The sequence below is a fragment of the Rhinolophus hipposideros genome, assembly GCF_964194185.1.
Source record: "Rhinolophus hipposideros genome assembly, chromosome: 6".
Taxonomy (NCBI): domain Eukaryota; kingdom Metazoa; phylum Chordata; class Mammalia; order Chiroptera; family Rhinolophidae; genus Rhinolophus; species Rhinolophus hipposideros.
Genome location: NC_138052.1, coordinates 98,843,506 through 98,856,508, shown reverse-complemented (window position 1 = coordinate 98,856,508; position 13,003 = coordinate 98,843,506). Strand labels below are relative to the sequence as shown.

The 13,003-nt window shown below is 44.8% G+C and overlaps 1 protein-coding gene across 50 annotated transcripts in view; it reads right to left on the bottom strand.

Moving 5' to 3' along the window:
• LRRFIP1 (LRR binding FLII interacting protein 1) overlaps window positions 1-13,003 on the bottom strand; it is a 131,136-nt gene that overhangs the window by 1,653 nt on the left and 116,480 nt on the right. For 29 of the 50 annotated variants that reach the window (XM_081050595.1, XM_081050589.1, XM_081050592.1 and 26 more), the window contains 4 exons: window positions 4,084-4,133; window positions 2,582-2,699; window positions 1,820-1,899; window positions 610-714 (listed from right to left, as the gene is read on the bottom strand). In XM_081050595.1, the coding sequence (XP_080906721.1) occupies window positions 610-714; window positions 1,820-1,899; window positions 2,582-2,699; window positions 4,084-4,133 (353 nt within the window). Of the gene's footprint in view, window positions 1-609; window positions 715-1,819; window positions 1,900-2,581; window positions 2,700-4,083; window positions 4,134-8,731; window positions 11,734-13,003 lie in introns of those variants that run through there. The other 21 variants (XM_081050575.1, XM_081050586.1, XM_081050619.1 and 18 more) reach the window with 1 other exon arrangement.

Sequence of the window (13,003 nt, the reverse complement as noted above, 5' to 3'; positions counted from 1 at the left end):
GAAATCTTTAAAGAAATAGGATACAATTAAGAAAGAAAGCATGCACGACCATACAGCCAGAAACTATCAGGAATGAACACACTTTAAAAAAAACAGAAGGAGGTAAACTGGGCCATCCAGGCAAAAACTATACATTATGCAACAGAGAGAGGTGAGAGATGGAAATAAGAAAACGCGGGCGGTTAATGGGTAAACGTGGAGATGGCAACGAGAAGGTCTGATGGTCTCCGACTGGAGTCCCCAAAGAAAAGGGGAGAGACCAAGGAGGAGGAATGACCAGGGGGAAGATCATGGCTGAAAATGTTCCAAAATTGATTTAGAGAAAACCCTTCACAGATCCAAGCAACACATCCCACGCAGGGTAAATAACAATAAACCCACATGTCACACGTCAGAGTAAAATTGTAGTAAATCAAAGACAATCGCTAAAAGCTCCTTGTTGGCTGAACGCTGAACTCCCGTGTGACGTCAGCACGGCCCTTGGGCTTTGGTCCGGTAGGGACAGCGTGTAAGCCAGTGGTAGATTTCCCCAAGGTAAATCCTCTTTCTGCACTCCCAGCTAGAAGATCATCGCTCACTCTTTTCCCAGAAATAGCCTAGAACATTTACCTCTCTTTGGAGTTTCCTTTTTTCAGCCTTCAGTTCATCTTCTATTTTTTCTGCATTTTCAGCAGCCGATTTGTAACGTGATACTTGACTCTCTAACCTTATTACCTAAAAGGAAGGAACACGATATGTATAAACTGATTGACTCGTTTTCTTTCTCCGGTTGCTTTACTATACTTGGGATCAAAGGGTGTACTTTGATAAAACGGGAGAAGACGCCATGCGAAGAATTAGATTTTTGACCTTTGTATAGGTTCTAGCCAAGCGAGCTTTTTGCTCCTATTTTTGAGCCAGCTGGTACTGACCCCTATTAGAAACTTCTTTCCTCTCTGAGCCTGGTCCAAAAACATGGTTCCCATACTGCCGACGCCCGTGCCACCATCTCCCCCTATGTGGGATGATTGTGCCACAAAACGGGCTGGTCCGAGGAGAACGGTGCTGGAAAGGCACAGGCTGTATCCGGGACCCCAGCTCCCATCTGCTCTCTCCCAGTGTGGGGTGAGGAAGCAGGAGAGGGAGGAAGCAGGCAAGGCTCTCAGACAGGAGCAAGTGAAGGAGGCTTGGGGGTGGTACTCCACAGCCAGGGCTGGGGAGAAAGGCATAGCAGCCAAGGCCGGCTGGAGACATCTGTTCTGCTGAGATCAAGGCAGGCTTCACAAAACCCATTACTCTCCGGGTGTGCTGGTCTTTCTTTTGTTTCTGTAAGAATTCCAGAAAGTTCCAGCCATGTGTACCCACAGTGGAGGAGGAAAGAGCACCTGTTTTTGTTTCTCCCATTGGTTAGGACACAATTTGCCCAGCATGTCAGAGGCATGAGTGCCCCAAATCTAGGAACCAGAGTGAGCTGTCCTGGCCAGGAGAGAGGAGGACGGAAACCCTGGCGACAGGGCCATCCCCACAAGAAGCGCTTTTTAATTAAGTGTATTTTAAATATCATTTTAAAAAAAACGAAAAATTTTAAAAGTCCTTGGCCACATTACTTTCTACAACTAACCACTGTCTGTAAAGGATTAGCATTGCTTGTACAACCCAAATCCCAGTAATGATGTTTCTTTCCCTGTGCTCTCTGTAGGATATAAATTGAGGATCTTTTGTGGTTCTGAAAATCTCTGCTTCTTTTTGTCCTCAGCCTGTTGGGGGTGAGTCCTAGCAAATAAAACTGCAGTTAGTCACCCGTTTAGCTGACCACTGTTGCTTAAAAGTGTGCACGTACATTTTGTTCTAATGCAGTGATCTCTTGCTCAGATTTTGCGAGTTTAAATTTGAGGTCGCTGATCTGTCTGTTGGCATCCCCTGAAGGTTGAAAGAGAAGGAAAATCTGTTAAGCTCTGGGGCTTTTAAAATGTTAAAAACAAGAGTTACTGGGAACCAAGCCCTTACTTTGTGAACAGCTTGTAAATCTGTAAGTCCTGGCCTGTGGTTCCCCCCCTCCCCCCCCAGCTGCCTGAGCTGGATAGGAGAGGGGCTCTCTCTCCATAAACCTGGGCTGGGAAAGTGTCCAGGTGAGAGAGAGCACCTGTGAGCAGAGAGGGCAAAGAAATGGTGGGGTAGGGGAAACGGGGGAGAGAGACTGGATGCAATTTTATCCCCTCAAACCTCTTTCCAGTTTCCTGGAGTAGAAAAATACCTTCTGGTTTTCCCATACAATCAGCACGTCAAAAGACGGCTATATCCAGCACAGTAAATGTGCTTTCCCGCAGCGTGTCACATGGTGGCATCGCGGTGCTCGATTTGGGGCACCTGCTCTGTGTCTTAGGCACACACACACACACACACACACACACACACACACCCTTGCTCTGCACACCTGCCCATCCCGCTCTGTGCCACAGAGAAACATCTCTGTGCTTCTGTACTCAAGGGTGTCTGGGGGGAACACCAGGCATTCCTTGCCACCATAGCTTTTCTCCTCCTGCACTAGGACATTGAAAATCGTGCACGTCAAAGACACTCCCACATGAGGCTGGACATTTACTTTGTAGATCCATCACATGCACATCCGTTCCATTTTCTAAGACAGTGTCTTCAGGGCGCAGAGTATCCACCTTGCCGTTCTTCTGTCTTTCTTCCAGCTGCCCTTTGAGTTTCTTAACCTGAAAACACCCACCGAGAAAGGATGTTAATCTCTCTCTGCTAAACGAGTCCAAAGGGAGTTAGGGGTGGGTGTCACATAATTAAGCATGAGAGAATGGAGGAAAAGGAGATAGGGAGTCTCTCCCCTTTAATAAAGAAACCAACGCAAATAAATACATAAACTAACTTCTGCCAGTTAGCACTCTGCTCAGAACATAACAGTATCATGGTTGAAAATGGAATTCTATTTACAGTATCAGACATGAATTATTTGTAACTGGGTGAAAAGTTATTTCTCAGGTTGAAACTCCTCTGGAATTAAGGAGGAGATTGTACGTAAATGTTGGTCTGAGAGTTAGCAATTCAGGGTGCTATTAACCTCTGCTTTATTCACCAAGGAGCCTGAAGGGCCACCTGGAGCCTCGGAGACACAGAAGTACTGGAACTGAGTCCTCAACAGAACCCGCTTGAGCTGCAGGCTTGTCACCTGCAGGGCGGTGGCCTCTAGGTAGCATTCCTTTCTCTCTGAGAGAGGCAATGTATGGTTGGACTGGTAGTTAACAGCCACAACTGTAGAATTTTCTGGTGTGTAGTAGGGAGTTTCCCAGCCCTTGTCCTGTGAACCTCAAATTTCTGCAGACTTGGTGGAACTCCCCCCACCCAGACACACGCAGAGCGGAGCCCCAGGCACACACAAGATGCTGCTTTAAGGAAACAAGTACAGAACTGTCATGGATACATCTTCTTAAAAGATCACAGGAATATCCAGAGATGTTTCCTATCATATTTAGCGCTCACACCATTTTGAGAAAAATCAACGGAGTTGTAAAACGTAAGGCAGACACCTTTGATTAGGCTTATGGGGGAAAAGGAGAGAGATCGCAGTTCCTTAGAAAGGGATTGTGGAATGATTCGATAACTATCCTGCATACAAAAAAGACCAAACAGGACAGACCAAATGGGGCAGCTGTTTAGTACTGCTTGAGGTAGAGGAGAGCCATGAAGGTAAACCATGGTTAAAACAACTTTGATCAGCGATAAAGAAATACCTGCCGGAAAGGGCTGCAGATCACTGAGATTACAAAATGGACTTTTATGGACCAGAAGTAGGAGAAGTGGTGTCTGGAACGACTCAGTCATGCTCTCGCCACTCAATGGTTACTTGAGGCCTTGTACGTAAATATGAATTCTCAGCAGCCATTCATGTGAGTGCACTCAATTCAGTTCCATGGCCTTGAGTCTCTGAGACCTCTCCCCTCTGAACCTCCAAGACTTCAGATGTTCCCCAGTTATTTTCAGGCATGAAGCCTGTTAGGGGTTCTGACGAAGCAAGAAGGAAGGGTGGGAAGGGTCATGGTTTCAGGGGCCCCATTCGAGGACTCGTAATATCATAAAGATTGTTACCTGTTCCAGTAAGCATTCCCGTTCGTCAACAAGCTTTTTCAACCTAATATCTAAAGAAATCAGAAAGACAAGGTTTAGGGGAGTCTGTGGGCTGCACCTTTTAGCAGACTGCTAAACTGAAGGATGAGGCTTCAGGTTAGTGAAACTGATGATGAAGGGATTATACACGTACCACAGTGAATGAGGCCACACACAGGATGGGGGAGAGTTCAGCCACAGAAGGGTGAGTTGGGTCAACCTCCCATAACATGCTTGTCTCGTCAGGGGCACGTCCGGCTGCATGCAAACAGGCTAATCTTCTATTTTGGGTTAGCATGCAAGAGCTCTAGGGCCAAACCACACTGCAACACAAGATCTCACAGGCTTCATGGTTTAACATCATTAGCAAGGAATAAACACACCCAGAACCACCATGAAACACCACTGGTATTTGCATCAGCCTGGGCTTTCCGAGTTTACCTCCCAGAGCATTTCTTTCATTTCTCTCATAGACTCACCGATATCAGTGTTGACTGTATGTTTACAAATCAGTCTGCTGACAACACATCTGCTAACCCACTTGTCAAATGCTTTTATTCTTTTGAGGGAGACTGTAGTAATAGTTTAGGTTCCTGTCATTCCTCCCACCCCAGATACGTCAGGACGCTGACACACCAGCATCGAGACATCTCCCCAAACCCCTCCCTGAAAGGGGGCTGAGGAATGCAACCTTCAGAGCACAGGGGGGAACCTCCTGTACTTAAATGGGGAAAAAGCCCGTTTACGGGAAAATCAGGATGACGTGAAGGTGACAGGGATGCCCCGGGTGCTGCGCCCTCGCTCGGTGCCAGGCACTGTCCTGGCAGCTTACACCATCGGCCTCCTTCACCCCACGAAGCCCTGAGGGTGGACACTGTCCTTCTGTCCCTCTGCGGACCGAGGCCCAGCACCGTGAGGCAGCCCAGCCTCAGGCCCCACTGCTAAGGACTGCCCTGTCTTTCCAGATCTATACTCAGACCTCTGAGCTGGACAGGACACCTGGCCCGAGGCTCGTACTCCCACGGGACAGCACTCCCACCGCCACAGCTTTGGGCGAGCCATGTGACGTGGAAAAACTCCTGTGAAAAGCACTCTTGTTGGCATTTAAAAAATCACGTACCCACACTCTAATCCAAGGTCCACGCTTTCCCTAGTTGTTTTTTCCAAACACCCTAAGTTGATATTTGAAAGCCATGATAACAACATAAAACCAGAAATGTTAAGCAGAAGGTAAATTCATGATTCTTTTGCATTCCATTTTAATTTACATACAAGTCAGTTCTAACATTCTTTCCTTTCCATAAACCCACCCAATGCTGAAACAAAAATTTTTTGTAGTTATAAACCCAACTCTTTTACTCAATATCACTTTTCATTTTATCTTATATATTTTACATCCCCATATACAAAACCAATACATCAGAAAGTGGTCTTGAAGCTCATATATGTATTGTACAATTTTATCTTTTTTCTATTAGAAGACTTCAAATACCCTAGATAGTGAGAAAAAAATAAATGTTATAATGTAATAACAGTGCTAGTAAAAAAAAATGAAAATTAAGGATAACCTGACCTTTAGTCTTATGGTGAGAATATGAAAAATAGAGAAGTAGAACTTTTAAGGAAGAGAAATTTTAAAGCAGAATTCAAGATGATTAAAATGAAATAGTTTTTTAAGATAATAGAAATAAGAAAGAAGCAAAATTATTTGACATGAAGAAAATGAGTGCTGCTTTTTTTATAGTTTAAAAATCAAGACTAATTTGTTGCATGAATGAACCTGTATCACTAATATACTTACTGTTAACACTTAACAAGAGGATTGCAAGCCTATCATTACCCTGTGTTTAAGGAGTAGCACTGCTCTTCATTGGTTTATAACACCTCATTTATAAATAGACACAAACTATCCATTTAAAGACAGTTACTGCAGCTTTTGGAAACAAGACATCAAAGAATATAAAGTCACAATATCTCAAATTTAGGGTTTTCTTTTATACTGAGAAGATAAAATGAGGTGGCTATTAACCATATTTCAGTAACATTGCTAAAGGATTATGTTTTCCAAAAATCTGGATTTTATATATTAAATTTCAACAAAACTTTCGGTATGTATTTCAGAGACCCGGGAAGTGAGAAATGGATAGCGAAGTCCTTCTAGGCAGTCCCTGGGGCAGCGGGACAAGCACTGGTTCTCTGTGTGCGTTTTGGTCTCATTCTTTTTGCCTCTGGTCTCCTCGCTTGCCCAGGGTTATAGCACCATCAAGCACAAGCAAGAGCCAGTCATCAAATACTCACTCTTTTTAGTGATAGCCGTCATCACTCACTCTTTTTAGTGCTGTACTGGGATCTGGTCCTCTCCACAAAAAAGGCAGGTACCAACACCATTTTCAGAGCTCAAAATGAGGCACAGTGAGGGTACGTAGCTGGCTGATAATATATCAGGAACGTATCAGGAAAACCATTTTCATTCTCTGGGCCAATGTCAGCCATCACGAGTCTCAGGCCGCCTCTCCTACAGCACAGAGGAGAGCCATCTCCCGCCGTGTTTGCAAAGAGGGGGATGGAGGTCTCTCAAGAAACCCATGAAGTGTGGTTTTCTCTCCACTCTTCCCTCACACTGCCTTGGTATGCTTATCATTCAGTGTCCCTCCTCCCCGGGGCGGCCTCCTGCGCCAGGACAGCACCTCCTTCCCGCAAAAGGCAGAACAATGAGCAGGATGCGAAAGAAAGAAAGCCATCTTCCCAGATGGCTCTTTCTGTATCCAGGGAGCAAGAGGTCTGTACCAATGGGAACTGTCTCCATCAGCCCGCTGGCTTCCGTTCAGCTCAATAGCTGAAGCCATTCACATCGTGAAAAATCTGTCAAGTCTTTTATGTAAGGGGGGCAGTGGGTGGGGTGCAAGGGCTTTTCTCCTGTAAAGTTCTCCCTACACATGACCATCACGCGGCACAAGCACACACACTGAATGTAACACACACACAACACGCCTTTCTTTCCTTCTGGAGCCTGGACGTTTGGAACGAATCTGACTGTGGCATCTCCTTGTTTTGTTGGTCGTGGTGGCATGCTGTACAGGGTGGTTGGTCTCCTAGGACAGGAGTCTGTCAACAGAAAACAGGAACCCCAAACTGTCTAAACCCTCAGAAGGAGCATTCCAGGGTTCTAGTGGCACTGGAAAGAAAATGCCCAGGTCATTAGGTTTTCCGTTCCCTCGAAGGAAATACTAACCATTATAGAAAAGTAGTCAATATCTCATTTCTAAAAACTCCTTTAAAACCTCTACTGCTTCCCAACCTTCCTACATTCTAAAATAACAACCTAGAATTCAAAGTCTCAGTTGCCCTCCTCTGTTCTCTACACATACCCATAATGACGCATAATCATATGTATTATACTAAGGAAGATTTACGTTCTACATGCAGCGGCCACATTCTGGTTTGGGGCTGAGAAGTATCCTGGCTTTTTGGCTGAAGGTATCGGTGACCAGCAGTTTCCTCTGCTCTGTATCACAGTGAAACCTCAGCGGTCTCGCCTGTTTTGGGCCTTTGCTTGACAGGTAAACTTTGGATTCTTTTCTGAGTCAGAGTCTTTTGACACTGAAATCTTCCCAGACGGCCTCATGTACATCTCTGCCTTCCTAAGCTTAATATACCTAAGGTAACCATTTCTTGATCCTTGAAGGTCCGTAACTGTGAACCTTTATCACTGCGCTGGGCTATGATGTCATGTCACCCTGTTACAATGAAGACTTTTAGATTATCCAGAAATAGTTTGGCTGTTCAGAATCCTTTCTCCTTCTCTGCTCACTCACTTCCTGCTTCGGAGCTGTCCCTTCCCTGTAGAAGCAGGGTGTTACCTGCTTGTTCACTGGCACAGTGCCTTCCATTTACGAAGTGATCAAAAACATTTATTAATGAAACAAAGCGAGTGAATAAGGGACACTGCTGGCTGGCTGGCTGGAGGGATGTGAAGCACATTGTTATGGCTCTCAGTGTGCTGCTGAATAACATGGGAAAGAAAGGAAAGAACTTAAAATGGTTTGCTGATCTCACCACTTAGTGAGTTTGGCCCCAGAGGCCTTTAAAGGAAGAACGAGGGCTGTTTCCCAGCATGCACTGCAGCGTGAATGCAGCTTTGCCCAAGGTAGAGACATCTGCTAAAACCTTTTAAATTCTTTGCAGCCCTTGGACTTGACTCTCTCGCAGGCCCTATGTTTTCCTATTTACATAGCACAAGTGGGCAGGACTGTCAGCCCTGTTACCCTCCACTTCAGGACACTTACGCAGAAACAGTCAGTGTTGATTTGCCGTTTTGATCATCTGAACATTCTAAGTCCTGGCACGTGTAAGCAGAGCGATCAGATGGGGGTCTCTCTCAAGTGGGGCCCCTCAGAACCACAGATCCAGGACACTCTGTAGAGGAGATCTCCAAACCCTCCCGGGACGGCACTACGCCAGCCCCTGAGCAGATGCCGGGAGAGTCCTGGCAGCACCGACAGAGGGCTTTAGGTCTGAGTCCCTCACCGAACCCCAACAGGGATCAGGAACACGGAAGGAAGTTACTACCTTAAAGGTGACACCGTCAGAACTCAAGTCGCCCAAAGAGTAGAATCACAGGCTTGTAAAACTAGAAAATGTGTTTATTTCAGTTACACGGTTAACACGTTTGCCCCACATTTTATTGAGGTTTTGGTCTTGTTTGCATTCAGTGATGTCTTGTAACAGTAATATGAATTCATATAATTTCATGAGGTGTTGACAGCATTCAGAAGGTACATTCCCTTGTGATTTTCATATTTTACAATTATTTTTTAACTTTACAATTATTTTTTCAAATGCTTCTTTGTATAGAAAATATGTATGTTGGTCAGGAAGACCAAAGCGAGAATTTTCCAATACGAATATACTGAGACACAACAAATGAAAACGTTTACACCAAAATACCAAAACAGATTCAACTGTTTAAGATATCCTGTTAGAGTCTATTCAGCAGTCTGCACGATGACAGTATTTTTTTGTGTTGCTCTTTTGACTCATGATTAGACAAAGAGAAGTAATTGTAAGGTTAAAAAAAATAAATTTTAGAAATGACCCTCCCCACCCAAATACTACCCAGGAAATGCAATTTCAACATACTTCTCTTACAGAAAAAAAAATATTTAAAAAAAATCTTTGTATAAAATGACTTTGGTATCTAATCAGCATGAAGTCAAAATCTCCTACAAAATAAATGCAGGGGTCATCAATAATGAGATCGAAAGTGTTGGCTGAGATAAAATACTTCTATGAGGTAAAGGGTGTGAGATCTCCTAGTGCTTTAAGAGGTGTCCCTAAGAGGATGAATTATCTGGTCCTAAGGTGCAAATCTTATCACTCAGTGACGTAGGTGTGGTTTGGCCGTTGGGTCTCCTTTTTAAACAAGGTTATAATGTACATATCAAAATTAAATTTTTAAAAAGTACACTATTTGAATGAGAAATATTTTAAATATCAATTATACCCAAAATGTGCAAATCTCAGAATGCTATTTGGTCATTTCAAGGAGATGCTGATATACTTGGTCAAGAATATTCATATTCACATCAGCCTAAGAAAAATGTTAACTATGTTTGATTTGAAGCAGAAATAGAAACAGTGTCCATTACGCTTTGATATGACTGGAATGCTCTCAGTTAGAACTTACACTGATAACAGGTGTCTTTCTTTCTAAGTTGGGTGATAACCTTAAAATAAAGCTACAAGTAACAGTCTGTAACTTAAAGCAGTAGGTGACGTGGTGATTGATTGTCATATGGTGCGGCTGTATGGATCTAGAACAATTCAGGCATCTCAGTGGTGGGCTAGCCGAGTCTCACAATGGGACTTCCTGCATAGGCAGTGGCCCCTCTAACTCCGCCTGACAAGCCTTAGCTCACGACAAGGCGCAGTCTTCTTTGCTTTTGTCCTTCCCGTCTCTGCCTCTTGTCTCTTCTTTGCTCTGGGAATTGAAGCCTCCCAAGTCTCCTCCTGGTGCCAAGTCATCATTTTCTAGACTAAGGCTATCTAAACCCTTCCTGGCTCGCCCACTTGGGTATTCTGACGTCACACAGCCCTCTGCACCTTCCGTGTGATAGGTGTCGCTGGTGTCCATCGAGGGCCTTCCGTTTCCGAGCTGGGCCCTGAGAGATGCCTCGTCATCCCCTGGCTCTGGGGAACTGCCTGGAGCAGTGCCCTCTCCGGCAGCACTGTCTTTTCTAACACCCTCGTCTAACCCATCACCACCAGCACCAGTGCCTGGTGCTTGAACTGCAGCGCCCTCCAAAGGCAACGGTTCTCTTTCAGCTGGGACCGTCCCTGCCTTAGTGCTGACGCCATCGTTTGCTTGGTCAAGTGTGTCATCCAACTCCAGGTGAGGACTCTCTGGACAATCAATGTTTTCACTGCTCCCTGCTACAACGTCCTGTTGTGGATGTTTAGGTACCTCGTGTTGTGTTTCTACACCTGATTTGTTGTCTATAGATTTTACCGGCTCCTCCTCAACTTCACTGACATCTGGGTTCTGAAACGTTAAGTCTTTTTCAACATCCGTGAGGGTCTCTACAGGTGCTGGTGACTTCTTCTTCTTGTTTTTCTTTTTCTTGTTTTTTGTCTTCTTCTGTGGAGAATCCAGTGCTTCTCCCTGTTGGTCTTTCTTTTCTTCACTGGGTTCTTTCCTACACAGGGGTTTAGCTTGGGCCTCTACCATACTTGGACCTGCTACTTCCCGAGCACTGCTTTTGGCTGCTGGACAAAAAGGAATGGTCTGGACCTCTGTCTGCACAGGTTTCTTATCCCCTAATTCTCTTCCTTCATCCTCTTCTTCATTGTTCTCCCCACCGACTCCTGTGCTCTGAACTGGGGCTTCCCTGGGCTCAGCTACTTCCTGCTTGGTGAGCTCGTTCTCTAAACCATGCCCTGTGCTGGGGTCCAACTCTTTGGGGACACCTACCGTCCATTTCTCATCACTCCTCTCTGTGACACTGCTATGCTTTGGAGGACTTGAGGCCACTGTGCCCACTTGCTCCCTCAATCCAGTTAGCTCTGCCTCCTCCATGCCCTGGGAGGGGTTCCTACTTGGCCCCCCAGTATGTGTGCTACTCACCCTCTCGACTTCAGATATTGGCAAAGGAGCAGATTCCTCGTGTGATTTTGTGCTAAGCTCTCCCAAATTAGTTTTAAAATCTTGCTTTTCTTGTTCTTGTCCTTCTGCAGATTTTCCACCTTGGTTTTTGACATCCAAGGCGTTACAAGGGCCCTGCCCCATCTCACTCTCTGAGTGGCCCAAGCGTGAAGCCCCAGCCCTACCATCTGCGGTGCTTGTGACCTCATTGGACCCAACCTGCTTTGTGTGTTCAAGGAAGGATGTGCTGGCTAGAACGTGGCTTTCCCCCTGCTCCCCCTCTGTAGCATTTGCTACTATTCCCAGGGAGGGGCCACTGTCTTCAGAGGTTTTCTGGTCCTCAGCCTTGTCACCAGGATGGAACACCTCTGTGTCCACACAATCCTTTACTGGCTCCTCCTTGTGCTGTTCTTGCTCAGTATTCTGCAAGATTTCTCTTTTCCCCACATTCTCCACAATTTCATTTTTCACCTCCACTTCATTGGCTCTTCCTAAAAGACCATTGAGAAAAGTGAAGGGACCCCATGATGTGGTGGCCACGTAATACACATTATAATGTAAACACAAGTTCTCATTCCCACCCGGCCCCATTCCTAGAGAGACAGAGTTAGCAAAGAATCACCCAGAACAAGCCCTGGCCAGCTCTGTGCCACAAACCAGCCATTGCATTTGCGAGTGTTCCATCAGCCAAGGCCGTGGCCACCACCTCGAAGGCAAATGGCTGCTGGTGCCATCTTGCGTGAACCGATTCTCAAGGTGAAGTTAAATTTTAACAAATAGAAAGAGCTCTGGATCAGGCAGCCAAACAATCCAAAATGATGGATTTAAGAAGGACGAAAGGTTCGTGTGCCTATCCTCACTTCCAATGCACGTCTGGACAACTCGTACTTTTTTAGCTGTCAAACTGCACTGGGTATCACACAGCCCCCAAAGCAGCTTTCAAATGATTTTTAAAAGGAACATTCAGTTCATCTTAAGAAACTCGGCTTCAAGGTCAATCTCAAGGAAGATACTTTTGCAACAACTCATATGAAGTCAAAAGAAATCCATCCTCTACCTAATCAGTGTCTCCTGAGAAAGCAGCCTGTGCCCTAAATAACTTCACCCCATTCCCTACGGGAAGGGGGAGTCCCAGCAAGAGGCAAATGCTTAAAATCAGGACAGTCACTTAATTAGTTAATGATTCATCAATTTAAGAAATTATGATAAAGAACATGTCACTTTTTGGAATGAAGTTATATTTTGGATTCTTCAAACAAACAAAATCCCAGAATATAAGATGCCGAGCTATTGAAAGTCAGAGCTCCATAACTTTACAACCCAGTGGTCTCCACGGTGGGTCCACTTACCCCGGGGGAAATGGGGAAAGTAGGAGGACTTCAGCTTAAGGGTTGGTTTTGTCGCACCTTTAAACATTTCTATTAGTGTGTATGTTCTATAAGGTACATTTTATATTCATGAAATATTACACACATATAAATTAAAAATAAACACATACATTGGGAAGTTCCCACAACTCTTTATAGTGGTATGTGATCAAAACACATTTGGAGAGACCACTTACAAAACTGACATTCTATTTCTTTGTTTCACAATGGTTATCAAAAACTGACACAATGTATATTGGAACAAGAGCAGGATGATCAAATTCCCAGCTGCTCAGGTAGCTAATATGAAGGTGTGATAGAAATTAATCAAGTTGTCTTCTTTTAGCAACTTTTACACAATTAAAAGAGCTGTATTCCCTCAATAGTCATAAAG